This window comes from Protobothrops mucrosquamatus, unplaced genomic scaffold, assembly GCF_001527695.2.
Source record: "Protobothrops mucrosquamatus isolate PMUCROS unplaced genomic scaffold, P.Mucros_1.0 scaffold1703, whole genome shotgun sequence".
Lineage (NCBI taxonomy): Eukaryota > Metazoa > Chordata > Lepidosauria > Squamata > Viperidae > Protobothrops > Protobothrops mucrosquamatus.
The window spans coordinates 103,685-105,260 of record NW_015387855.1 but is presented as its reverse complement, the minus strand read 5'-3'; the positions used below and the strand labels follow the sequence as shown (position 1 = coordinate 105,260).

Sequence of the window (1,576 nt, the reverse complement as noted above, 5' to 3'; positions counted from 1 at the left end):
GGAAGCTGGCGGCCGTCAAGTAGCTGACGATTTCCGGAGCGGGCATGACCAGGCGCCCGGTGTAGGTTGACAGGAGAATATTCTCGAACACCCTGGGGTTCATCACGTCGGGAAGGACGATCCGCCGGCTGTTCTTCAGGAGCACCTGGTCGCAAAAGTAAGGGGAGCTGGCGGCTAGGACGGCTTTGTGGGCCCGGAAGAGGTGGCCCTGGACCACGATAGAAACGTCGCAGAGCTGGCCTTGCTGCCGCTGCTGGTTGAGCTTCTGCAGGACGGTGTTGCAGAAGTCGGGGAATTCGACCCGGAAAGAGGTCGCCCCGGGCTCCATGTCATCCGTGTCCTGCAAGGGAAGAGAGCGCTGGTTTCAGGAGGAAAGGCAAGGCTCGGTTTGGCAAATTGAGAGGGCAGCCAGGCATCACCCCAGGCTAAAACCAGGAGACGGTGAGTTCTAGTCCTGCCTTAGCCATGAAAGCCGGCTGGGTGACTTAGGGCCAATCACCCGGAGACTGAGAGTTCTAGTCCACCTTAGGCATCAAAGCCATCTTAGGTGACTTTGGGCTAATTACCAGGAGGCTGGGAGTTCTAGTCCTGCCTCAGGCACGAAAGCCCAGCCAGATGACTTTGGGCCAGTCCGTTTTCTCTCAGCCCGGCCCACCTCACAGGGTGGTTGTGGGGAAAACAGGAGGAGGAAGGAGCATGAAGTATGCCTGCTGCCTTGAGTGACTTGCAAAGCAGTAGAGGCAGGATTAAAAAAAAAAGAGTGAATAGTAGTAGTAGTAGTAATAATAATAATAATTAATAAAGCACCCGGGGCATCTGTCAGGGCCACCTGCTTCCCTAATAATAATAATAATAATAATAATAATAATAATAATAAAAAAGCACCCGGGGCATCTGTCAGGGCCGCCTGCTTCCCTAATAATAATAATAATAATAATAATAATAATAATAATAATAATAATAATAATAATAATAATAATAATAATAATAAAGCACCCGGGGCATCTGTCAGGGCCGCCTGCTTCCCTCCAGGCCTCCCCTCCGTCCCTCCCAGCCTCCTCTGGCCCGGCAGACGCGCCTGCATCGACCCCCCGTCCTCGAGAGCCCCGCCAGCGCTGGCTCAGGTAGACTGCTCCTGCCGCTGGGGGCTCTCCCGGGGACCAAGGCGCTCCTTCCGCCCTCCACCCACGCCCGGAGGGAAGGAGAGGCCGCCCCTTCACCTGCCTCGGCGGGAAGGCCCCGGGCCTCCCTCACATGGCGGGCGAGCCTCCCCCGCCGCGCGTCCTCCGCCGCCTCCGCCGCCTCCGAGCCTCCTCTCGGGCGCTCGGGAAGGCAGACCCGGAAGCGCGAGTCTCTGCTTCCGGCCCGCGCGCGCCCGCTTCCGGTCGATTAGAGTAGCCTAGACTAGAGAGTTCAGGACGGGACGATAGAGTAGAGCGCCGGGGAGGAGAGAGCGGCGCGCGCGGAAGAGCGCTGGGCGGAGCCGCGTGGGAAGAGCGGCCGAGTCCAACCCGGCGCCCGCGAGCGTCATTTCTGGGGGGGGGGAACGACGGAGAAGGGCATGATGGGAAGTTTG

At 58.4% G+C, this 1,576-nt stretch overlaps 1 protein-coding gene across 1 annotated transcript in view; it reads right to left on the bottom strand.

Annotated features, from left to right (window-relative positions):
* The window catches only part of ZBTB43 (zinc finger and BTB domain containing 43), a 1,737-nt gene extending 1,409 nt beyond the window's left edge, over positions 1 to 328 (bottom strand). Inside the window, exon 1 of the mRNA XM_015822856.1 lies at positions 146 to 328. Coding sequence (XP_015678342.1) covers positions 146 to 328 — 183 coding nt within the window. The remainder of the gene's footprint in view (positions 1 to 145) is intronic.
* Positions 329 to 1,576: the final 1,248 nt, after the last annotated feature.